Below are 25,000 nucleotides of genomic sequence, written 5' to 3'. Positions count from 1 at the left end.
GGTGACCACTCGCAGTAAGAATGCATGTCTTTCAAAGCATTTTTAGCAATAATAACATCTTTGCAAGATCTCAAAGTTTAGTGCTTTACTGTGGAACATTCTAGGCACATCTCCATGGAGGAAAACCTGTGGCAGATCCCCCACCCAAAAAGTTATAAAATGCCCTTTTAAAGCAGAAAGTTCATCATATTAATTACTACTTTTTATTATTTTCTGGTTATACTTTGAAATAGATAAGATTAGATTGTCCTCAAGTTGTTTTTTAAAACCAGTATATTGTCACAAGCGTCCATGTGCACTGTACCAAACCTTTTTGCAAATCAACCCTAGAACTTCCTAGAATAAGTCTTCTTTGTAAGAAAGACATTGCACTTGTATATAGGCCTATTTCCAAATCTTATTTCACTTATCACTATGCCCTAGAACAACAGTATAAATCTATATACAGTAAATGTGTTTAGCACAGTCAGTTATTGAATAAAACATTGTTCAAAGACATTTTAGTTTTCATGATTTTACATTAGGCCTTAAAAATATCAGATAAAATGCTTCAAGGGTCCTCAAAGGTCGTATCAGGGCAAGGCTAGCGTCATCTGTGCTGCCCCGTGTCTGTTTTGCTCTTAATAAGACGGATAATCTCATTGGATGATAACATCTTTTATGTGATATGCCATGACTGCCAGCAACATTTTAGTAATTATAGAAGTTTGTTTTTGGATGCAGCCCAAAATACATGTAATGGAAAAAATATCTTAACTGATGTATGTCATATGATCTTGTTATATAGTATAGTGTTTATCCAACGCAAAGGACAAAACACTAAACCAGGTTTAAATCTTGTCATAATAAATTCTGAAGCAAGGCTAAACAGGTTCTTAGAATGTTTTATCATTTACACATTGCATTAATACTCAATATTAAACTGAGACTAATCCTGAACCAGGACTAAAACAGGACCATATCAAGTCTACATCAGGACTATATTGGGCCAGAGACCAAACAAGGACAAATGTGAAGGCACCCTAATTGAACCTTGAACTACTCCAGGACTAAAGCAGGACTAAACTTGAACTAAAGCAAAACTAACACAACTCTATGTAGATCAAAAACCTTGATTTATTCAGGATTAAACAAGGACTGATCCAGGCTAAAACCCACTATCAATTCAAATTCTAGGCTAAACCAAAACTAAGACTAAACCAGGACTGAATCAGAACAATGAAGGTCTAACCCAAGGACTTAGCAATCAAAAACATAAGCTTTCTCAAGTGTATAGTTACTTTATACTTATGCCTTGTTTTGCATTATGTGACCAGCAGAGGGCAACCTTACCCACACCTCTCTCACACACAGTTGATTTTTACCTTCCCTTCCTGTCTCACCAGTATCCATGAGGACGAGGATCTGAGTCCGGAGCAGAAAGCAGAGCGTGAACGTGAGAGGAGGATGGCCAACAACGCTCGGGAGCGTCTGAGGGTCAGAGATATCAATGAGGCTTTCAAGGAGCTGGGACACATGTGTCAGCTTCACCTCAAGAGCGAAAAACCCCAAACCAAACTGCTAGTGCTGCACCAGGCTGTGGCCGTCATCCTGAGTCTGGAACAACAAGTCAGAGGTAAGGTGGAATCACTGTATATAATGTATATATACTCAAATGATACAAATAAATGCAACAAATAAGATTTGATTTATTGATCCTCAGGAAAAATGTGATATAAATTATAGGAATGGGGCAATATCTCATGCCACAAGATTTCGTAAGATAAAATTTCCAATATTGTGCACAGATGTGGAAAATAATGTGTTTTCATGTAGCTTGGGCAAAAAAAAGGGTAAAGTGTTTATCAGTTATATTTAATCATTTAAGACATGTGTATAAAAAGTTGTTCTACATTATTAAAAAAGCTATGTTTCAAAATCTCATCTTGTCTCATTTTCTGACCCAATTTTACCTCTCAGCTTTTGTAAATTCTGTCTTGTCCCATCCTTAATGAATTGCCATCTCTAAAAAGATATAAGAGCAGTAGTATGTACATGCACAAATAAAATAAGTTGTATAGCACTGAAAGAAACAAGATATTGATGATAGCAAATGTTTAAAAATAAGTTTTACCATGTTGTGAATCTTTGTGGTTAAATTGCAAAATTTGGCTGACAAGTGGCTCATTGTGAGTTCAAGTCTGGTATCTATCTGTGAACACATTTGACATACAAGATACAGCTGGGCATACTAAAATATTTATTCAAAATGTGAGTGTAATTGTGATATTTTGTGATTACTTAACTTTGAAGAATGTCTTGGTCTATAATCTTAACTAAAATAATAATTGTGCATTTAACCTCTGTCACTCTAATATGCTGTTGATATTTATTTATATTACAGAGAGGAACTTGAACCCAAAAGCAGCCTGTCTTCGGAGACGAGAGGAGGAGAAGGCTGCAATCATGTCTGATCCTCAGTCCATGCATTTAGCTTTCCACCCTGGACTTACAGACCCAGGGAACCCAATGGGCCACATCTGAAAACAAACAAGGTATTTAGCTTTGATTTTGCTCATTATTCTTTCTTCTTATTTAGCATTTCAGTATTGGTTAATGTGCTGTGTTTTTTGTGCAGATACACAAGGAGATAGAGATCTTTCTGAATTTGGACCAGTGGAGAGTTTGACTTCTCCATGTGATGCAGTTGAACAATCATCTCCTCGCTTCCCAAACAAACTTCTTACATTGTGCCTAAACGTAATAGACAAAAGCATTGTACACTGCAGATATTTTTTATGTATATATCTTGTTAATATTTCAGTTTGAATATAAAGTAAAAGAACATGTCATCTGCAGTTTTTGATGTAATTCAGAATCATTTTTACAGTGTGTGTGATCCAAGGGTGACGGACATTCCTACATTGGTGTGTTAAGATTTCTTTTGCCCTGTGTGTTTGTGTGAGCGAGTTTTGCAGGAGTTTTGACCATTCTGTGAATGAACTATCTCCAGGAATGTCCCTAATGTGTGTGCATTACAAAGTATACAGTATATTTGTGGTTATATATTTGTGTTTTAGCATTGGCTAATGAAACATCTCTCGACATCTCTGTATAACTATGGCTACTAGAGCTAGATCATGTCTTTTGTAAATTATTAAGTTATCTTTTATACAAATATTTTAAGTATTACTCTGTAATAACATCATCATTGTTGTTTATATTTCTTTTCTTATGTTTTCTAGAAGTAGCCATATTTTCTGAGCAATATGTCCCCATGTGTTTTTGCTCCTTATAACATGAACAATGCTCAAAAACCTAAAAGTAATCTGAAATACTGTAAAGTATGTGTACAGTTTGAAGTAGCCTACAGGCATGTGTCATAACAAATTGTAGCAATAAATGTCTTTTTACAAAAATACTGTGTATCCTTTTGTGGTTTTGTCATTTATGAAAGTGTTTATCTATAGCTGAATCTGTCTGTCTTATTTTTGAATTATAAAGAGTTTGAAAGCCTACAGATTTTAATTGTCTTATTATCTCATTGAAGGTCATGACAAAAATCTACATTCATCTGAAATCATAGCAATTGGAGTTGAGGGTAGTGCACTTATTTTTTGCACCATTTTAAACAAAGGCTAACTAGTTCTATTGGCTGTTCTTTGTTTTTGTCTTTGGGAGGATTTTATTGCTCTATCCCACTGACAGACTTTACATCCTGGGCGTGGCCATTTTTCTTACTTTAAAATCACTTGAGTATTAACCTCTTTGTATTTCCCTTACAAGCTTGGGAGGCAGTCCCATTGTCTTACCATTAACTTATCTTTTCACGTTCATTAAGGATCAGTAACTGGCCCAATTTGCATAAGAGTGGGAAAGTCTGATTCGAGGAGGGCGCAGTGAAGGCATCTCGGTGCGGGATGGTCCTGCGCCTCTCCAAACACTCACAAGGACGCACGCCGGCCGGGTAGGTGTCAACTCTTTTTCTACCTCAATAAACACTTAACAGTTGTTTTAATTATATATAAACTTATATATGAATCTCACTATACCTAAACACCTTACGTTTACTTAGTGCCAAGTTACGTTTTCACAATTTACAGAAGGCTACAGTGTCTTGCGTTGGGAAAAGTTAACGTCGGGAATGTAGGCTACCTTTATCTACCGGATACAGTTATGTGTTAGAAAAACTGAAGCTAAACCAGGCAAGTGTCCTGCGTTTGTAATATGGGATCTTTGTTCAAGTCTAAGCGGATAAAGATCGCAGCTAAATAAGCGTTTCCTCACGAAGTTGTCAGACCACACTTTACTGTAGAGTTGCATTAAAGTTTATGCAAGACTAACAGGCCAGGTTGATTTAATCTATCCGACAGATTGTAATAACTGCACGATATTGCACAATTAAAGGTGCACTAAGCAACGTTTCTGGTGGGAGGTCCGCTACAAACTTATCTCCACAAGGGTGGCTTTGCCTGGAAAGTTCCACAGTGTGGCATTGAATAAGATATTAATTTGTATGTGTTAAACTGAACATGTTATTTTGGAGAAAAAAAACAACACACACATATACACACAAAAGAGAACTGGAAAAACAGGATCTTACTGTGGGCATACAGGGTGGCCTCTCCACAGATCTAATCAGTAACTTGGCTCAGTGGAGTCATCTACTTATGTTTATGGATATATTTATTGGCATGCTGTGGGACATTCTAGTCAACTCGATTTGCAGAACATTTATGCAGCCTGTATGCCTATAAGCCCACCAATATAAAAGAAGTATTGAAGTATTTTGTCAAATATCTGTTGTAGAAGGCTGTATGTTAACTGCTGTATATCTATTGCACTGATATTGTAAATGAATGTTGTAATTTCACCAAACCCCTTTTGCACAGGCTAATAACGCACTGTGTGATTAAAAGGCATTTTTGTAAATTTGTTTTGTGTGTAACATACACTGGATCAAGTTCTAAAATGAACAAGGCTAAGTTTTATTTTTCATATGAATGTTAGTTTGTAGGTAAATTCTTTTTTACTTTAGTTGTCAAAAGTCATCTCTGTCCCTCATTATAAATCAGGGTCTCTAGTGTAACTGGGTGACGGCAGCTCTTGCCCTGGTCCAGTTGTATTCGTCACGTTGTGCCCCGCTCCTTGTAAACAATCCCCCTCTGTCACTCACACACTGAACTAACTGTCTTCATTTAGCCTCAATATCAGCCTCTTGTCTGTGTCTCTTATTCTCTTTATGTTGTCCCTGCCGTCATCCGTCATTGTTACTGCAGAGACTTGGGCTCATTGTTGTGTAAACACCACTTTTTTGCTTGACCAGCCTGATAGGTTCTCACTTTCCCATGATCCACCTGAGCTTGCCAATGTCATGAAATTAACCTGTGTTTGCTTAGTGGTGAGAATATGAAGAAGGAAAGCAAGCAGCACATTATTACAAAAACAAGCAATCTCCAGACCAGTAACAATAGAGCGAGTTATGTTTGGATGTGTTGAAGTTTAATTCTATTCAGGGTAAACTGAGACTAAATAAAACATGCACTCAGCTAGTAAAATATTTGGGTCAAAACAGCATTTAACACGTAAGCAATACTAGTTCAAGAAAATGTAAACTAAGGGTCAACTGGGGCTTAAATAAGGATACATTACACGTGACATGCCTGCTAGGCCTGTCACGATAACAAATTCACGACAAAAGCACAATTTATATTAATGCAGTTTCTAGTGGAAACTTTAGTTGTGTCTTTAGGCAAGACACTTCACTAACCTTGCCTATAGTATGAATGTGGCATGTGAGAAAATGATTGTTGGAGTTCGGAGGGGTCGATTGCACAGATTGGCAATAGTAATGATATTTTCTTTGACTAAAAAGTTTGCAATATAGAAAAAAACTCTTTAATTTCTACAGGTAACAGATCTTCACCTTAGTTCCACCATGCAGTCCCATCGGCAGAACAGTTCACAGGACATCAGAGTGGTCAGAAGTCCCTCTGGTCAGGACGGCATGTTTGGAGTCCGAGTTCAAGTTCAAGGCATCAAAGGCCAGCCATTTGTGATCCTCAACAGCAATGACCAAGAGAGCCCTCGAGATGTTTCTGTTATCACCCACCAGCCCGGATACAACCCGGGGGTCACAACACGGAGGGCTGCAGACGACAGGCACTCTCCAGCGGGGACAAATCGAAGTACAGGATCTCCTACTTTTAATTTTCATAAGCATCCTGAAATTTTGAGACCTTACAACCCTGACAGCAACGACAACAGTATACTCCTGCCGTCACAAGTGGCAAAACGGTCTGCTCTCAATGGTAATGCATCAAAACCAAGGATCCCCCTACCAGCTGAAGGTTCAGAGATATATGAAGCGCCCCCTATAGGAGGACAAAAACCTCCTAAATCTCCAAACACCATAGACACAGACCCATTCATGTCTGTGGGCAAACTCATAAGTCAGTTTAACAGCAGTCAGCAGCAGAGGGGCAGGCGAGGACCCAGATCTAGACTGGATCTAGAACAGTGCAGGAGGTCTCGGAGTGTGGACAGTGGGAGGGCCTCTGACTCTTCATCCTCCTCTTCCTCCAGTCGTGCATCATCTCTCAGAGGGGTGAAAGGGGAGACTCCAGGTGGGGTGTACCCGCCTGGTTCGGCCCGGGCCAGACTGCTCAGTGGAGAGGGGAGTGTAGTTAAAAAGAAGGAAGATGTTAAACCAAGTAGACTGACCGAAAGCCATGGAGCAGAAGTAATAACGCCGCAGGCAGTGAGATTGGTTCAGCGTTCAGTGTCTTTCAGGTCCAACAGTGATCCAACAGATGGGAGCGAAAAAAGGGACACTCAGGTAAACAATATACTATATGAGGAAAACCAATATTTAGGGCTGCATATGATGAGAAGAAAAATGCAAAAGTATATTAGTAGTACTAAGTTGATATACAATTTTGATAAAGAGACTTGAGTGAATTTTAAGATTCTGTATTTTCTAAGAAATTGTGTAAACATAAAAAAGAGAGAGAACAATCACAAAGCAATGTAAGGACTATGAAATTTGTACAAATTTGACTCACAATACCAAAAAGGGCAAAATGATACAATATTTTTTTTGTTCTATTTTGGATTGGTATCATATAAAGTCATTCTAGTGTTATCAGTGAAGATGTTATTGTTTTTATGGGTCATATGTTCCCTAACCAGGTCACTCCTGATCTTCTGAAAGGGCAGCAAGAACTCACAGTGGATCCGACTGAAGATGCTACAAAACAAGTTCTGTTCACCTACTTACAAGAAGGGTGAGCAATCAAGGCAATGATAAAACTAATCATGTATGTTTCTTTAAAAATGCCAATCGAAATTTTATCAAAACTTAAAACAAAACTGGAATCAGACTGGTACCAACTTTTGATTTAGGATTCAAAGAAAAAAAAAGAATATCTATGATCTAATGTCATTGTAACATGACATAACAATCTGTACGCCAATGTAAAACAAATTACCAACACATAATTCAGCAAACCCCTTTTCAGTTACATAATAGGTCAGTTAAAACATGGCATTATGTTGTTCTTGTGGTCATTTGTTTTAACATCCTTAAGGTTGTGAGATAAGGAGGTGCCTCTCCAGCTGCGTGAACTCAAATACAGCGCTGAGGAATGCAGAACACGGACTTCCACATCACTGATAATAAAAAGAAAGTTTAAAGACTATCAGGGCTGAAACATTTGCTGAATTGACTTTGTTTTTGTTTTTGTTTTTACCAAACCTGTTTAAATAGACAATGCTGGTACCCCTTTATAATAACTACACTTTTAATAATTCATAATGCTAATAATAACTAATTCATAATGAACAAATAGTTTATTAAGAATTAAGAATAAATCGCAATATTTATACTTACTGACTTTACTTAGAAATAATTTACATTACTTGACATTTACACAAAATTAGATGAACTGTTTTTGTAATCAAATATTTATATTACATTTGCTCACAGTGGTGGTTGATTTTACTAGCAATCGTTTCTGTAGCAAGAGTATATATAATAGTATATATATATATATATATATAGTATTGTAATATTGTAATATTCTAAGTGTTGTAGCAAAGGAGTATTCTGCAAACTTAAAACTTGTAGTTGTAGTTTTACTCAAGTCATTTTAAAACTATTATTTTTACTTATTTTTGAATAAAAAAATGTATTTCTAATTGAACTCAATTTTGCACCGCTTCTTCCACCTCACCTTTGTTGGTCACTGAAAGGGAAATATTTGCTTTTTCAGGACGACTGACGATGACTCCACGACTGAGATGAAAGTGAAGCTTCTGCTGGAGCGGATAAACAGATTAAAATGGAGGACAGCGGAGAATGTGGAGGAGGAGGAGAGAGTGAGTGGCCTGTTACATGATCAAATAATCTGCTGTTATAGTGTGATAGTGTTCTAATAAGTACAACATATAAAAGTCACAAAGTTAACTTGTTGTATATTTCTTGTGCTCAGAATTTTGAAGCAGAGGTGGAAGTGTTGCAGAGCAAGCAGACCTCACTGGAAAATGAGGTTTTTGACTTGAAGATAAGACTACAGGTGGAACTGGAGGTACAACTGCGAGACACTTACCTGAATTAATATATATAATGTTTCCTGGAACACATCTGGCATACTCTCTGTTTTCGTCTTGTGCAGAATGAAAAGACTTTGGCAAAGGCGGTTGAAAAATCGAGAACAGATAAAAAGAAACTGCAGGACGAGCTGGCTCAGAGTCAAACTGAACTGGCCAGATTAAGGACCCGATTGAGTGAGATGGAGACCCAACTTCAGAAGACCAAATATGAGTATGAACTTACACAAATATCACCAAAGATAAGGAGCAAATAATGTGATTGTTCGAGTAATCAGAATCAATACACAAGTAAAAGGAGTTAGTCCTGGCTAAGAGGCATCAGTTCAACACACAGTTACGTACACGTATGCATACAAACCATAAAGTAACTATATTAACTGCTTACACATTACATATTTAGATCACAATGCTACATTTTATTGTTTTCTCAAACTATGCAAAGACATATAATGTAACCAAAAATGTACAGTACAACTTGTCTTTTTATATCTGCCATTTCTACGACAAGTACTGCTGTGGTTACAACTTATACTACTTCTGTTAGTTCTTCTTTAGCTACTTCTAGCTTTACTGATACTATTACTAAATACTGTTACTACTTGCTTTTCTACTTTTTAGTACTTTTTTACCCAAATTTTGCTCACACATAGACATTTTGAAATTTGATGAGTGAAATGCATTTTAAAAATGCATTTTGTTCCCCTGTAAGTTCAAAAAAGGCATTGGACAAATCAGGGTCACAAACACTGGGTGTGAATGTACATCTATCTGTTCTTATCTATACAGGAACATAACAGGAACACAGACCGGTATTCTTATTATCTCTTTGACATTTCCAGGCTGAACCAAATGAAGTCGGAGAGGGAGCGATCCAAAACAGAGATGAAAGACCTTGAGCAGCAGCTGTCCGAGATGCACGATGAGTTGGACGAAGCCAAAAGGGCGGACATCATAAACGCGCAGAAAGAAGTCCTCCTCAAGGTAAAATAAAACCATGTGTCCAAATCAACATCAGATGCAAAATAATAATGACGTCACAAATCTATGTAGAAATTGAAAAGACATGTATGGGGAATTTTAACCAAAAACTGCTGAAGAATATGTTGTTCATTTTGCAAGTCGAGGGAACTTCGAAATAATGGTGCACAATGTAACTGGTAGGGGGTCGATATCAGCCTGTCTCAATGCCTGTAAAGTTTCACACTATGGCATTATATGTATCTATCTTGGGTTTATTCAGGTGTAGGTGTTTATGGCCAAAAAATACCTTGTTAAACATGCATTCTTTTTATGGGTGGGCACGCCCCAGATCTCCCCTGTAACTTGGTAACACCTCCAGGTCAACATGCACATATATTTATATACTTATGCAGAAAATAAATAATATATGCAATTTTATTACCCAAACATGTATAACTAAACAAGTTGACAGCATATTGCAATAATTATAAAGCCACATGTTGAAAAGGAAGTAGGGGAAGTAAAATACACTTTAGGAACACAAAGGAATGGTTGGTAAAGAGTCTTGCCGGGAATAAAACACTAACATAATCAGTTACTTGCTCCTTATGATGTTGTTGTTGTACCTCAGGACATGGTGCAGCTCCGTGCAGAGTTTCAGGAGGTGCTTCATGCCAAAGAGGAGCAGGAGCAGGTGTTGCACCACAGAGAGAGGGAGCTCACTGCCCTCAAGGGAGCGCTTCAAGACGAGGTGGAGACACATGATAAATACATGGCTGCACTGAGGGAGGAATATGAACAGGAGATCGAAAAACTCCTCAAGGATTTGGAGTTTGCCAAAGAGGTAACTACTGCAGTACATTTGCACCACATCAGCGGTTGGCTCTGAAAGCAATTACCATTCAAGTGTTGAAGAAATATTTATCTAAAAGAGTGAGTGAATGTTGGGCTTCCTGCTGTTGCTTCACTATATGTGCCCCACAATCAACTGGCCATTGTTCAGAGTATGTTCCAACTAATGCCTACTTCCACAGTTACAGGCTTCTATACTTTATAAAATGGAAAATAAAACTGATAAATGTTCATATAAAATGTTCTTGACTAATTATTAGAGGAAAAAAATACATTTAGAGGTATTTCAATAAACACCAAAGTAAATTCCACATTTCAATTAGCGGTATTGGCGGTATTAGCGCTATATTACTGCAATCAAACCACAAAATACAGAATTTGCATATTAAAAACAGAAATTTGTCCTCCAACAGCAGTAAATTAAGCTTACAGACCTATTTAAAGGTGCACTGTGTAACTTCAGCCACATGCTTGTCTTCATGGAGATAGTATTGCCTTGCCTGGAATATTACTCAGTAGAAATTAACCTAGTCTATCTTGCATTTTGTTCAATTACAGGTATTTTATTTTGCTTTTTTTGTTCAACAATCGTGAATGCTACTCCACAGATTGTTTTTTTGTAACATGGCATGTCTGGCGCATTCCAGGCAAACAAATAATATCTTCATGGCTACATAGTGCATTAATGTTTTTGTGATGTCCCCTAAACCCAGCCATTGACTCTTCTCATTGCTTTATTCAGAGCAATACACTTCTGGGCCATGAGAAAGCACAAGCCCAGGGGGAGAGAGGTGCAACTAAAGCTCAGCTCAAGGAGGTCACTCAGGAGAAGGATCATCTCAGGGCCAAAGTCCAGGACCTGAACAACAAGGTGGATCAGCTGAACCAGACCATCCAAGACTTCAAAACCAGGGAGAGACTTCTGGAGCAGAGGATCAAACAGCTGGAGGTGGGTTCACATGAAAGACTGTGGAGAGGTTTAGTGTAGTGACCTGTGAAGTTTGACCCCAGAGTTATTCCACTTACAGAGAGAGAAACTGCAGCTCGAAGAGACGCTCAAAGACGTGAGGAGGAACGAAGAGGAGATGTGTCAGTCCAACCAGTCTCTGCTCGGGAGACTGGAGGAAGTGCAGGTAATTCAGTCATTTGTTATTTTAATGTGGTAAAAGCAGTTATATCTTGTAGTGAGAAGATTCTGGTACATTAATACTTTCAGATAGCAATTCAGTAATTGTGGAATGGCAAGAAACAAAACAAAACAAAGAAATGTATTCCTTTTTTGTGTCTGCGTTGCAACAGCAAAATACTCTGTAACAGCCCCAGTTTCAGTCAGTATTTAGTACAAAATTATATATCCTTAAATATAAGTTACTTTGAACAGTTGCAATTCAAGCTTCCAAATATGCACAGGATTTGCAGAGATTGTACAATATAATATTTGTCTAAAGTATGACAAAACAAAGACAAAACAGATTTGCAGTGGTAATCTAAACTTCCATCTATAGCATGTAAGCAGGTCACCCCATAGATAGAGTTACAGGTTAGATCTATGGAGATACAAGCTGGCTCACAGAATGCTGGAAAAAGTCAAATGTTTTTTAAAATACTATTCAACAACTAAAACACCTGTAACTGAATAAATGCAAAAATGGTTGGAGAGGGGCCAGTTTTATAAACAGAAAAGTTAGATATTACAGCTGTGATTATCTCTAAGCCCATTATAATGTACTATATCTTTGTGTCCACCCAGGGTAAGTTGACAAAACTGAACCACGAGCACAGGGAGCTGAAGGAGAAGCTGAAGGAGGAGAAGAGGCAGATAGAGGAGTTGTGGAGGATTAAAGCCGAGCTGGAGGATGAGAGGAGGATACAAGACCGGACCATCGAGCAGCTCCAGAGGAAGGTCAGAAACATGAACTGTCATTGTGTTCATTTGGGCTTGGATTTCCTGTTGTACTTCAGTCTAGGAATGTTAACTTCTCAAATTTAGTTTTTCAAATAATAAGATGACAACAGTGTTCCATTTGTTGTTGTTTTTTTTACTTAAACATTCTGTATGTGATCATTTAATGTGCATATGACAGGTTTTCACTTTTTTCTAATTATGACTTGGTTTGGTGGGATAGTACTTGTAGTAAACTTTTTTAATAGTTTTACATCAGTTAAGTGGTAACTTGTAGAAAAAAAGCCGAGAAGAAAAGTACAAAATGCAGGAAGTAGCGCTGAGTTCTAAAATGTCAACACTGAAAATTCAATTCTAAAAGAAAAATATATGTGCAAGGAAGATATTTTTTGATTATTTAAACCTTCATTTTTGTATTTTTAATTTGTCAAATAATCACTATTGTGTAATTGAGATACATTTTGGCCCTTGGTAACCTTTTGGCCCGTGGTTATGTTTTCAAGATGACAGAACTGGAATTACCTCTATATAAAGTATGTCTAACCTGTCATCTAATCATTCTATATACTTATACTTGACTACCTACGTTATGCCAACTGCTGGTTTTAATAATATAATCTCACAACTTTCTACAGGTCATTATCATTTAATACAGGTGGGGGCAGCTAAAACTGATATTGTTAAAATGCTGATTCTTGTGGTAATATAGTGAGTTCTAAGGTCTATTCAGTAATAGAAATGGTCAGTTTCAACAGAGAATTTACCCGTTAACATTAGATATTTCATAGGAAAGTACAATGTTATCCATAGGAACATCTGTCTCTTTCCCCCCATCTGAGAGTGTGAAATCATCATATTTTAGAATCTGAAAACCACCAGTCCGTAGGAAAAAACTGCAATGGATCCACACCATCAACAAAAACTGATCTAAAAACTACAATTGAGTTAGTACAGATATCTGATATAGAAACATTAGTGTTATCTTACTGGCATAAACCTAACCTCCTAGGCAGTGGTAATGAATCATTCACCAACCCCTTAAAACAAGTAGAACAATATCCTCAGTGTGTGTTTTTCCCTCCTCTGAGTTAAGCAGACCTCCCTGTTATTTTCTTGATAAGTACATTGTTCAAACCCTGCCATGTTTTTCTTTGTGAACTCAGATGAATAGTATTATGGAGGAGTGCGAGGCGTCCACTGATGTGCTGCAGAGCCAAGTGGACGAAGCCAAAGAGAGGAGCCAGCGGGAGTTGACGGAGCTCCGGAGGCAGCTGCAGGAAAAGGGGGCGGAGCTGGAGAAGTCCCGACAGACCGCCAAAAAACTCCAGGAAGAGGTGTGGAGCTTTGCATGTTAACTCTGATTCACCGGTCAGTGGGTTACAATGTCAGTGCTATAGACAGAAGAGTTGTCCCACCCTGAAAAATGTCTGTTTTGGAAACACTAATAATCATTTTTGAAGTAAACAAAAAGCTCAATTTTGTTTCTTTCTATTACAATTAACTAAGGGTATAAGGGTGTAAGGGTAGTTTCATCTCTGATTACTGTACTGTGACCACCTCCATAAAACTCCAGGAAGAGGTGTGGACCATTTTGTGTGGCTCTGATTCATCGGTCAGTGGGTTACTCAATGTTTTGCACCCTCCCTGAAATATGTTTTATTTTTCTATTCACGCCAGTAATTCACTGTTGACACTGTTACTTGCAGCAATCTCAACTGAAACAACACAAGAATTTAGAACTATTATTATAAATTTGTAATAGTTGAACATGCATATGGACAATAAATAAACCTTCCAGTTAGTCCTGACCAAACCTAGCTCAACATGTGGTCTTAGATTTGGTTTCTGAACCATGCGAGGTCATCCTGTGCAGTGAGGGAGTTTGTATGTTCTGCTTTTGCTTTTGTGATTTAGGAATGCACTGAAGATGATTTTTAGCTACAAAAAATACATTTTCTTTTAGTCTTTTGTCTTTTTGTCAAGATTCTCTTAAATAGTTTAGTCTAGTTTTAGTTGATCCAATCTATAATAATAAGTGAACCAGGATTTTATTTTATTATTTATTTCAACTATGATAAATACCACATTGCTTTATTGGATGTACAGACATGTTTCTTGGATGTTGAGTTTGGTTATGGTTTGTGGTTTGGGATTGAAAAGTGGAACTTGGATCTAGTCTCCTCTTGTTCCTTTTATTCATTTTTATTTAGTTTTTATTATTAAACAAAAATATTAGTAGCTGAAAATCTACTTTTAATCATAGTTTTGGTTATTATGATTAGGTTTTTTTTAATTTTTTTTATTTGACAATGGCAAAAACTATAATATATTAGTTGTCAAAATGACACTGCCTAGGTGCAGTGCTGTCTTGACCTGTTGCATCCCTAGCACTAGTTAAGTGATGGGACAAATAGAGCCTATATATAATGCACTGTGAACTTGTTGATAACCAGCTGAAAGGAGTAGTTTGTTATCTGAGATTTTGGCTTCATGTTGTGCTCTGGTTCATGTCCAGCTGCTTCCTGTTGAAGAGGAGCTGCGGAGGTGTCGCCGGGAGCAACAGGAGGCACAGGTCAAAGGTCAGCGGTTGGAGCAGAGAGTAGCCGAGCTTGAGGAGAAGAACGTGGTCACAGCAGAGGACAGAGATCGACAGGTCAAACTCATGGAGGTAATACCAATGTCCTAAAATGTCATGTGGGTTTACGTCAGTTTCTAATCTAAAATAAAGTCAGTAAGCTTAGAGGAGGTGGATTTTTAAAAATGTATGCCTTTAAATGTGATGTGTGATGCTGTCAGCACAGATCAGCAGCCACGTTTCCATCTGGACAACTGTTGCTACAGGTTTAACTTATAACCACCACCAAATATATGGGAATATGGGATCAGGTTTTGATCATAATTGTTTGGCAGGTTTGAGATCTGTTTTATTGAATACAAAAACTAAATAATGACGAAGATCAAATTAGTGGCATGGCGTGATCATTTTTTAGATGCTTTTTCTGCATTTGTTAATTTACAAATATATTCTAATTTCACTTGTAAATGTACCCTTTCGCAGACTTCACTCTCACATGTAAGCAGTGGCTATGTTGAGTCTGTGCCCTGCTCACCTGTTTCTGCAGTCTCACACAGCTCAGCCCTGTTTGTTTTACTGATGACTCCAAACATGACCCGCTGTGCTCTGTGTTGACTCTGTGTATCTGAGGACGCTCATGTTTACAGTCAAACTTATCAGACCAGTCCCAGGGCTAATGCTGCTCCGGCTGTGGCTGGGACTCCCCTTTAACACCTCAAATAGGATAACTGCTTAAATAGTACATTGCAGTTTATAGAACATTACAGTACAATTTGACAATTTGAATATACACTGGTTCCATACAGTATCACTGATCTAACTCTATATAAAAGAGCCATAAATAATATAAAATAATATAAAATAGTGAAAAAAGTAGTCAATATGTTTGCCTATATATTGTTGTTCAAGATTTTCCCCGTCTTAGTAAATAAATAAATAAATAAAATAAAACTTTTTTTTTAAATAAATAAATATCAAATGTGTTTTCTTTCATGTTACCATTCTTGTTATTCTTGTATTTGTTAACAATAAATGAATTGTGTTGAATTTAGTACCAGTCCAAATTTTGAGCCAGGCATAAACAACCTGTCATAATAAAACATTCTAAAAGCTCTTTCACAAAATGTCCAACTAAACTTATTTGTGCTTCTTCTTTTTCTTCTACAATTTAACCAGACCACAAACCACATGTTAATTATGTCTCTGTGAACAACAAATCCCTACTAGAATATTAATCTAAATATATGACATATTTCCCCTTCTCAGAGCCGCATTATTCAGCTTCAAGAGGATCTTAATGACGAGCGGAGCAGTGCTGACCGCTTAATGGAGAGACTGGACAAAATCAAAGAGCAGGCAAGTTGCTTCATATTTCTCTATTATTGCCTCTTCAACATAAATCTTCTTAACTGCAAAGTGACAGTCCATCTCAAGTGTGAAGCCCAGCCCTGTTGGTGTTTTTATTATAAACAGATGTGGAGCTACAGCTCAAATTCCCCTCAACATTAAAACCTGCTGATCAGTGCACGCAGACAGTCCCAGGAAATTAAGGAGGATAGCTTGAATTTTTGACACTTTTCTGCTTATTGTTGTAAACATAACTATAGGAATGTCATTGTGGTATTAATGTATACGTTGTGTGAATAATGTAAACTTGGATTGGAATTTGGCTGCTAAAATGAAAACAAAACAAAAAAGTGGAGTTTCATTTGTGTTGCTATTAGTTATTATGTTATAGTAATACTACATACTACTTTGAAAAACTTAGGTACACAAGTCTTACACACACACACACACACACACACACACACACACACACACACACACACACACACACACACACGGTCACCAAAAACTCAAAACTAAAACTGGGCTAGAATCAGGACAAGAACAGAACCAAACCAAGTCTGCACTGAGTATGAATATAGTGTGTGCATGAGTGATTGGTGGTGGTCGGAGGGGCAGATAAGCAGTCTTACTTCCTGCAGTCTACCCCAGGGCCGCTATGGCTACAATACTGGAGTGAGTAAATGAATGTAAAGCACTTAGGGTGTCTTGAATCTCAGCTTTATCCAGGACCAAATCAGAACAAGTAAGAAGCATATTCTCATTGTGTCTGAATATTGATACTGTAGAAATAAGATAAAATAAGATATCACTTTATTAATTCCACATGAAATTCTTGTAGAGGAGAAGCAATTATTCATATTCCAGTATTTTTAAATCCTATAAATACTATTTGCTAGCAACATTTTAAATATTAATTTCTATTGTGTATATAAAGGATCAGATCAGGTTAACATTAGATTGCATACCGAAATGCACCACAATGATACTTAATGCAGTATACCCTATATTTCACACATTTTATCTTATATCCACATTATTAATTTATAAAAACATTCTTTTAATCATGATAGCATCTACATAGTGTCTTCTTACACTTACATTACCTCACTCTCTCTAGTTAAGCCCATGATGTCATTGCTATCAACACCCCTCATATAAAAAGACTATAAACTAGGCCAACGTCCATGTGAGCGAGGCAGTGCAAACTAATTGGTGAAAAGCACTGTTTTCGTTTCTTTGCAAAGAGAAAAAAAACACAGCTGACTATTATAGAGCCTCCATTGAAATGTCCCTGTGTGGGCCCCTCTGTGTTATTAGAGCCACAGCCTTCAGACCAGACTGCATTTCCGTAGAGAAAATTAATCTGGCAACTTTTCAATGTCCTACCTACTCGTTAGCAGGCCTTTAGTCTGTGTGTAGACATTATGCAGTGTGTGTGGCAATACAGCAGTGTTGTGTGTTTTATATTTTTTATGTCTTTAATAATTATGTTGTTTATGGATAATAATGTGTGTTCCTAAATGTGTTTCTTTGGGTCACATACATACAGACTGTATAAAGAAGTGGGCTGAGGGAATGTGATGTCATTCATTGCATTCAGATCCAGTCAAATGAAGTTCAATGAGGCTGGTGGTTAAAGAGATAAATTTATATATATATATATATATATATATATATATATATATATATATATATATATATATATATATATATATATATATATATATATATATATATATATATAGACATAACTGAAATGTAATAATGATAAAAGTGCTTAGATAGTATGTAGTATGTAGTAAAGTATCCACTTTTTTAATACATTAATGTTAGTGGGGTGACTATTATACTGGGAAGCTAATATCACTAACCATTGTAGACACCACACACAAGACATTTCAAAATTGTGTCAGTAATTCTTGTATAATTTTCCTCTGTATGTTGTTGAGACAGATGGATCAGATGAGGACAGAGCTGCTGCAGGAGAGGACTCTGAGACAAGACCTGGAGTGTGACAAGATGAGCCTTGAGAGACAGGCATGGACCCTCTACAACTTTCACTTTCAACTCTCAGTCTTCTCTATAGAGATTTGGATTGTTTTTGGAATAGACAAAACCTCACTCCTTAAAAGGTTTTGTCTCAAATTTATAGTACTGAATTTAAACAAATCAGAAATGATTTGTTTGAACAATATTTTACTTACATTTTATTAGAAAACAATTTATCTTATTGAACAGTCAATATTTTGGCCACAGTTAAAGTTAGATAGCTACACAAATAACTGAACAAATATAAATCTACGATTTATTATTAGCAGTTTTGGAAAGAGGTTTCAAGTGTGTAGGACATTAAAGGGAAACTGAAGCTAGCCAAACACACACATTGAAAATGCTATCTGCTCAATAATAATAACATGTTACATCTAATGGATTCAGAATAAAGACCTGAAAGGCAGAGTGAACCATCTGGAGGGATCACAGCGGACCAACCAGGACTCTCTTGTGTCCAAACTCAACTCTCGTATTCAAGAGCTAGAGGAGCGACTCCAAGCTGAAGAAAGGTACTTTCACAATACAGCAGTTAAAACCAATTGTTCTGGAACTAGGATTAGTACTATTAATGATACAGACATGACAGATCTATTGACAGTTACTTAATTTAGTTAATTCATTGTTCATTTGTATTTACTGACAGCAGCAATGTCACATTTTTCTATTTGGCTTCTAGTGACAACAACAGTTTGCAACAAGCGAACCGTAGATTGGAGCGAAAGGTGAAGGAGATGAAGATGCATGCAGAAGAGGAGCACATCAACCTGCAGACGGAGAAGGACCAGGTACCATACATTTCTTTGATATTATAGTGTATAGTTATAGAGAGCTTATGCTGTATAGTAGTTTTAAATAATGGAGAAAATGTAAAAGTACAAGATTTGTGTGTGATGGTTGGTTGCCTGACTTTGGTGCCCTCTGCAGCTGACTCAGAGGCTGAAGACGGCCAAGAGGCAGATGGACGAAGCGGAGGAGGAGATCGAGCGTCTGGAACACGCTAAGAAGAAACTGCAGAGAGAGCTAGATGAGCAGACAGAGGCCAGTGAGCAGCTCTTGGACCAAATGAATGTGCTCAGGAATGAGCTCAGGTAAGAAACACTCAGCTCACATTACTATTTATTCATTTTTCTTTGTACCTTCTCAGGAATTCAGAAATAAATAATTCTGTGAAAAAAATAGAGAAATAAATCTTAAAAGCATTTACCATTTAGATTCAAGGTTTAGGCACAGAACAAGCTTTCTATTAGCCTTGATGCTTTTTAGTTTAGATTTCATTTGTTTATGTTTTTTCTGTACTATTATAAACCCTTCTATGCTTCTAGTTTGACTATAGTGTCTCTATAAGTAATCTTTTAGTTAAAATTAATATGCATTTTATTTTTGTTATTTCAGGCGCAAGAAGAAGCCCTCAGCTCTTATAAAGGACAGCTTGGACGAAGTAGATGACCTGGTCTCAGAATGACCTGAGTCATACAGAAAACACATTAAGTTTCAAATAAAGAACTTTAGAATATTTTACAATTTTAAACATCTCCAAATAACATTTTTTAAAACTCAGGTGTGCCGTTGTAAAGCATTAAGAGGGTTGCTGATACTGACCTCTTGTGGTAACTTTGATAACTACATTATGTGACCAACCTGTGAACTTAAGAAGACTGTATTTAGCAGATGCTTTTTGTGTAGTAACTTATTGTACATTTGTGTGGATTGCTTAAGTTGTGGAATTGGAAAAACTAATAAAATCAAGTCTTAATGTGTAGAAAAACATGAAATACATCTCACAGCATTTGGTAACCTATCAGTAACACACTACCAGGATTATAAGGGAAAATAAACAAACTAGTGATAATTAATTGATTCTCGAATGTGATGTTGCCATACTGTCAGTTTTCCCTTTTGATTACATTGTACTTTACCGTGAAATATCTAAAAGGTAAAATCACAAATGTTGAACCTGATCATTTCTACAAGTGACTAGACCCAACTCACTGTATTGCAAGAAAAATTGAATTCAGACAACATCAATTCTAGCTGTCCCCATCTGTATTAAATATTATTGACCTATAGAATGTTGTGATGTCTTTTTAAGCCCAGCAATTGCCCCAGTGATGATAATTAAAACAGGTATTTACAATAACATTCCATCAATCCATATGCATTTGACGGTAAATGTCTGTATCAAAGTTGGATCAATGTCCTGCACTGAGTGGCTGTCCCAGGCAGAGGTGGAGACTGGATGTTGAACGCTGTAATCAGGCCCCATAGGTTCACACAGTGGGAGTCCTGTCAGTTTTATCTTTAGTTTAGACCAGTATATAGAGAACCAGCCAAAGAGGACAAGCATGAGGCGACACTGTGGGCTCAAATATGGAATATGCAAGGAATTTCTTGCAGAATTCCTAGGGACATTTGTTTTGGTGGTAAGTACCTTTCCAGCCATTACAGGTATACATTACAATTGTATTCATGAGATGTTATTTATGAATGCTTTTGTTTTTTGTTTTTTTAGTTGTTTGGTTGTGGTTCTGTGGCCCAAACCGTTTTGAGTCGGAACCAACTGGGTGAACCCCTCACAGTCCATATTGGTTTCTCTGTTGGTCTCATGATGGGAGTCTATGTGGCAGGAGGAGTGTCAGGTAAGTCATATTACATTCACAATTTAATGTTTTATACTTAAGTGCAAATAAGCAATACTGGTGACTGGCTGTGTTATATAAAGATAAAGAATATTAGTCATTCTTTAACAGTCTATACCAAGAACTTGTTCAAAATGTTTTTCTTTTCAAGTAATATCTTGGACAGTATAACCTAAATTTCGATCAGTCCACAAGTAAACCAAACTGGAATAAAACTGTAAAAATATAATGCATATAATACATCTTTGTGAGATCCATTGAGTCTTAAGTGTGTTGTAATCCTGCCTAATGCACAGTAGTAGCTAAGATTGCTTGGCTGCACTTCTGGTTATGACATTTATTGTTTTGCAAGTCTATAAAATAATCATGATTAATACTAAAACCTGGGCCTGTGGTCATAAAACTTGTTATGTATATGAAAATCAGCAAGGATGTCATATATTACCAATAATACAAATAATAACAATAGTAATACTTTTAATATGGCTTGTCATGTACCAAAAAACGTGCCATCTCTGTTCACATCCAATGACTGTGTTCATTGATTTGTCAGGTCGTTGTCAGCCTTTCCGGGGTCAGTCGTAACCGCAGGCAACAAACGTCCTGCAAACTGGATTGATCATATGCCCCGTGCATGTCTCTATGGCAACTGTAGATAAATTTTATTTTGCTTATAACACATACACAAATATCTAGATGTGTAAAATGTAAAGTGGTAGTAGAATACAAATTGCAGATTAATATAAAATGTTTAAGTTGAAGTTAATTCAAGAACAAAAGTCATTAAAAGTGATATTTTACCATTCTATGAAACAAAATCATTTAATGGTATCTTCGTCTATTTGTTCAAACTGTGTTCAAAACAATATTTCACTTCTACTTATCACATTTTAATCATCTATACAGGGCATTTTACAGTCATCTAGCTTTCAAAGTGCCTCATCTAAGCATTTTTGACAGTCAAAAATGTTTATTGTAATGCATATTTTTTAAAAACACTTGATGCAATGTGTATGCTATAAACACTATATTGGGGCTGGAGTTTGTTTTTACCCAGTTCATTCTGTTTTCATTTACATTTACATGATAACTGTTCAGCAGACTTTCACTAATGAAGATAAAATATTTGAAGCTTCCAAATCCATGTTAGCGTCCCATAGTGTTGTATGATGGCTTTAACCTTTACATTGGGCTGTTTAACATAGCAGAAAAAGCACTGAACGACATGGTCCATTTGTCGATTTCACTTGAATGGTGGGCTCTTATTATACAGCTATTATTGTGTGAAAAGTGCCAACAAAAGCCAGCACCGCCCCAGGGTCTGCTGCCCTTCTGCTGCTCTCTTGTAAATGTGATGGCTTCAGTAATGACAGACAGGGTATCATGCAGCCCCCCTCCTCCCCCTGTAGCCCCCTGTGACTGTGTGCTTTGTCCTGTCTCCCAGGGGGGCACGTGAACCCTGCTGTGTCCCTGGCCATGGTCATTCTGGGCAAACTGAAGATCTGGAAGTTCCCCATTTATGTCATTGCTCAGTTTCTTGGAGCCTTCGCCGGAGCAGCTGCTGTCTTTGGGTTATATTACGGTAATTACACCTCACATGTCACAAAAGTCAACCAACAAGAGAACATAAAAGAAGGAAAAATAAGGTTAGAATTGGTCTGAAATTACACTAGTCCAGGTCCCATATCCAACCAAAGACTCAAAATTGATGGGACAGGCCTATAGCTCTGTAGTCATTCACTACACCTGACAGGTACAGAGAGCACTGAGTAACATTTAGAAGTTACATGCACTATAGCTATTGCTGGATTATGTCACAGAATGGGAAGTAGCAAGTTACAGGTAAGATCTGTGAAGAAGTGACCCTGCTCACAGTGAGATTTTTTTGAGAAATAAAAACAACAATTTAAAAAAGAAAAAAAAAGCTAATTTTACCTCTTAGACTGAGATATAAAAGATAAAATAAAATACAATAAAATGTTTAAAATCTTACATTTATGACTATGTCTAAATGTACTCAGGGTTTTGTATGAAAGAATAATGAAAGCATTGAAGAATTATATTAGTATTCCTTCATAGAAATAACTATATAATTAAAATATTTGGCTCAAATGTGATGTAGAATTACCAGTGAATACATACACATATGGCTGCTTTCGGAGAACAGATATACCTGTGATACCGGTACATATTTTTTTCACAGAACTACATATACTACCATTCTATTTATTTTTTGCCGCAGTAAACTATAAAGAAATGTCAAAGATTTATAATGTATTCCCTTTCCTTCAGACGCCTTCATGGACTTCACCAGTGGGATTCTGTCTGTAACCGGGATCAATGCCACAGGTCATATATTCGCTTCATATCCGGCCAGACACCTGTCCGTTCTGGGGGGCTTCATTGACCAGGTGAGCTTTGATATTTAACCCTTTTTATTCTGGACAAGTGCATCAGTCAGTCTGTAAACCATTGCAGACTGGGAGTGGGACTAATGCAGGATTGATTGGCCCATTTTGTCTGTGAATAGTCCCACACATTAGTCCCAGATTTAGGTTTAATGACCCATTTCCTAACTTTTTACACCAGGTCAGTTCTACCCTTAATCCAGACTATGATCAGTGTTTTGTACAGGTTAAAAACATATTCAAGAAAAATATTATGACTCCAAACAAGAATGTAATAATTACTTGCATTAGGCGTTTGAGGTATGTCACAGTAAATTATGCAGTTATATTTAGCATATTACATAGTCAATATCCTATAAATTAAATTAATATTCAGGGCAGCGGCTCTTCTTTAGTAGCAAAGCATGTTAATTAAAATTACCAATAATAATACATATCTGTAGCTGCGTTCACACTTTGAACCTGATATAGTTCGGATGTAGACTGGTTTGATCCTGTACTAGGTTTAGTCATGACTCATAGTATTGTCGAGGTTTAGTTCCTGTTTAATCACAATGTTGATGTGGTGTGTGTAGTGTTTCTAAATTTCTGAAATATGTTATTGTTTTTCCTCTAAAGACGACAGTTCACTTCTATCATTGTAGTTTTTTGGTGAACATCTAAATTGGAAAAATTTAGTTGTGTTGAACTTTAATTCTGTTATCAGTGCAAACTGTTTTGTGCAGGTGGTGGGGACCGGGATGTTGGTCTTGTGTATACTGGCTATCATTGATGGGGGGAACATAGGAGCACCAAAAGGAATGGAGCCACTAGCAATCGGACTTATTATCATGGCTATCGGAGTGTCTATGGGCCTGAACTGTGGCTACCCTCTGAACCCTGCCCGCGACCTGGGACCTCGACTGTTCACCGCGGTGGCCGGGTGGGGCTTTGAGGTCTTCAGGTAATAAATATAAGGTTATAGTACATTCTCACTCATGTATAATGTAGACCATTTAATGTGTAGATAGATATGGTGTGTACTAAAATTATATCAGGTTTGGGTACCAGTTTCTCTGATCCCATTTTTGACTAATCTACAATATACAGGGGAAAAGAGATATCAATTAATTCTAAAAAGTTCCTCACATTTATATATATAAACTATATTTATTCACATTTATGTGAAAGTTAAATATTTATGTGAATTTGTTCCATTTGGCGCATTGACTTTTAGTTTATCAATGCAATTACTATAAGGGTTGAAATGAATTTGAGAACTACATACATTACAAGTTTGGTAATAATAAGAGCAATGATGAGACAAATTTTTATGAAATAAAGTAAAACATTTTACTAAATCAAATGAAAACTAAAGGGGTCTTCACAGTTGTACTGATTTGGTCCTGATTTCAATACAGTTTAGACGTAATGTAGACTAGAATTAGACCCTAATTTAGTCCTGGATTAGACTTGTTCTAGTCCAGGGTTAGTTTTGGGTTTCATGCCCAGTTAAGTCTCAGTTTTGATCTGGTGTATGGTTCATTTCTACCCACGTGCAGTTGCTAACACTATCTATTGCATTATATAACATCACATGCTCTTCTTGGTTGTGGTCAATACTTATTACACACAAAGCACGTGTATGCCACTGTGGAAAGTGACTCCATTTGTTTTCATGTACACACACACA

General features: G+C 36.8%; 3 protein-coding genes across 3 annotated transcripts; all 3 read left to right on the top strand.

Annotated features, from left to right (window-relative positions):
* Window positions 1–1,385: 1,385 nt before the first annotated feature.
* LOC110169608 (transcription factor 4) lies at window positions 1,386–3,398 on the top strand (the record flags this gene model as incomplete). Its single annotated transcript, XM_055159786.1, has 3 exons — window positions 1,386–1,615; window positions 2,384–2,534; window positions 2,618–3,398. Coding segments are annotated over 2 exons (370 nt in total), but the record flags the coding sequence as incomplete, so codon positions are not given.
* A 374-nt stretch (window positions 3,399–3,772) lies between these two features.
* LOC110169438 (cingulin-like protein 1) lies at window positions 3,773–20,546 on the top strand. The gene is made up of 19 exons (XM_020934979.2): window positions 3,773–3,946; window positions 5,891–6,817; window positions 7,171–7,265; window positions 8,253–8,358; window positions 8,472–8,567; window positions 8,655–8,803; window positions 9,432–9,573; window positions 10,184–10,396; window positions 11,147–11,353; window positions 11,433–11,537; window positions 12,155–12,307; window positions 13,471–13,641; window positions 14,823–14,975; window positions 16,149–16,238; window positions 18,186–18,269; window positions 18,669–18,793; window positions 18,961–19,069; window positions 19,209–19,372; window positions 19,677–20,546. Exons 2-19 carry the CDS (start codon window positions 5,918–5,920, stop codon window positions 19,744–19,746), a joined length of 3,132 nt encoding a protein of 1,043 aa, XP_020790638.1. The 5' UTR covers window positions 3,773–3,946; window positions 5,891–5,917; the 3' UTR covers window positions 19,747–20,546.
* LOC110169350 (aquaporin-9-like) lies at window positions 20,546–24,579 on the top strand. The gene is made up of 5 exons (XM_055159787.1): window positions 20,546–20,704; window positions 20,794–20,920; window positions 22,365–22,502; window positions 23,213–23,331; window positions 24,054–24,579. Exons 1-5 carry the CDS (start codon window positions 20,627–20,629, stop codon window positions 24,273–24,275), a joined length of 684 nt encoding a protein of 227 aa, XP_055015762.1. The 5' UTR covers window positions 20,546–20,626; the 3' UTR covers window positions 24,276–24,579.
* The last annotated feature ends 421 nt before the right edge of the window (window positions 24,580–25,000 follow it).

Source organism: Boleophthalmus pectinirostris, unplaced genomic scaffold (genome assembly GCF_026225935.1).
Source record: "Boleophthalmus pectinirostris isolate CB_2022bp ecotype Guang Dong unplaced genomic scaffold, ASM2622593v1 HiC_scaffold_277, whole genome shotgun sequence".
Lineage (NCBI taxonomy): Eukaryota > Metazoa > Chordata > Actinopteri > Gobiiformes > Gobiidae > Boleophthalmus > Boleophthalmus pectinirostris.
The sequence above is the reverse complement of the archived record's forward strand: the minus strand, read 5'-3'. Positions and strand labels throughout refer to the sequence as shown.

What these genes read in the sequence shown, in the direction of transcription:
- LOC110169350 (XM_055159787.1), top strand. Translation starts at nt 20,627, where the DNA reads ATGAGGCGACACTGTGGGCTCAAATATGGAATATGCAAGGAATTTCTT. An exon ending in TAGGGACATTTGTTTTGGTG is followed by an intron (nt 20,705 to 20,793) that starts GTAAGTACCTTT and finishes TTGTTTTTTTAG; the next exon opens with TTGTTTGGTTGTGGTTCTGT. An exon ending in TGTGGCAGGAGGAGTGTCAG is followed by an intron (nt 20,921 to 22,364) that starts GTAAGTCATATT and finishes CCTGTCTCCCAG; the next exon opens with GGGGGCACGTGAACCCTGCT.
- LOC110169438 (XM_020934979.2), top strand. Translation starts at nt 5,918, where the DNA reads ATGCAGTCCCATCGGCAGAACAGTTCACAGGACATCAGAGTGGTCAGA. An exon ending in TTCACCTACTTACAAGAAGG is followed by an intron (nt 7,266 to 8,252) that starts GTGAGCAATCAA and finishes TTGCTTTTTCAG; the next exon opens with GACGACTGACGATGACTCCA. An exon ending in CCAAAAAACTCCAGGAAGAG is followed by an intron (nt 13,642 to 14,822) that starts GTGTGGAGCTTT and finishes GTTCATGTCCAG; the next exon opens with CTGCTTCCTGTTGAAGAGGA.